The sequence below is a fragment of the Calidris pugnax genome, unplaced genomic scaffold, assembly GCF_001431845.1.
Source record: "Calidris pugnax isolate Ruff unplaced genomic scaffold, ASM143184v1 scaffold133, whole genome shotgun sequence".
NCBI classification, from domain to species: Eukaryota; Metazoa; Chordata; class Aves; order Charadriiformes; family Scolopacidae; genus Calidris; species Calidris pugnax.
Genome location: NW_015090977.1, coordinates 2,448,167 through 2,448,475, shown reverse-complemented (window position 1 = coordinate 2,448,475; position 309 = coordinate 2,448,167). Strand labels below are relative to the sequence as shown.

General features: G+C 68.9%; 1 protein-coding gene across 1 annotated transcript in view; it reads right to left on the bottom strand.

Annotated features, from left to right (window-relative positions):
* Positions 1-309, bottom strand: part of LOC106894384 (putative serine/threonine-protein kinase F31E3.2) — a gene marked incomplete at its 5' end in the record, with an annotated part of 3,499 nt that overhangs the window by 2,279 nt on the left and 911 nt on the right. Inside the window, 2 exons of the mRNA XM_014953016.1 lie at positions 4-47; positions 142-225. Of these exons, the coding sequence (XP_014808502.1) occupies positions 4-47; positions 142-225 (128 nt within the window). The remainder of the gene's footprint in view (positions 1-3; positions 48-141; positions 226-309) is intronic.

The following is a 309-nucleotide window of genomic DNA, read 5'->3' as shown; positions in this document are numbered from 1 at the left end:
CACTGCTTGAGGGTGTCACGGCGCAGCACCTCCACTTTGGGCACGACCTGGAGTGGGGGGTGAGGGGCCATCAGTGGGGCTGGGGGTGGGCAGGGGGCACCCACAGGCCCTGGGGAGGGCGAGGGGGGGGGTGGCATCCACCTTCACGGCGCAGATCTTCTCCCGTCCGCAGTCCAGCACTTTGAGGATGGTCCCGAAGGAGCCTTTGGCCACGAAGCCCAGGATCTGGGGTGGGGAAGAGGGTCTGAGCGCCCCACGGAGACGGGATCGGGGTGCTCCATGTGGGGCAGGGTGTGTGGGGCACCTGCG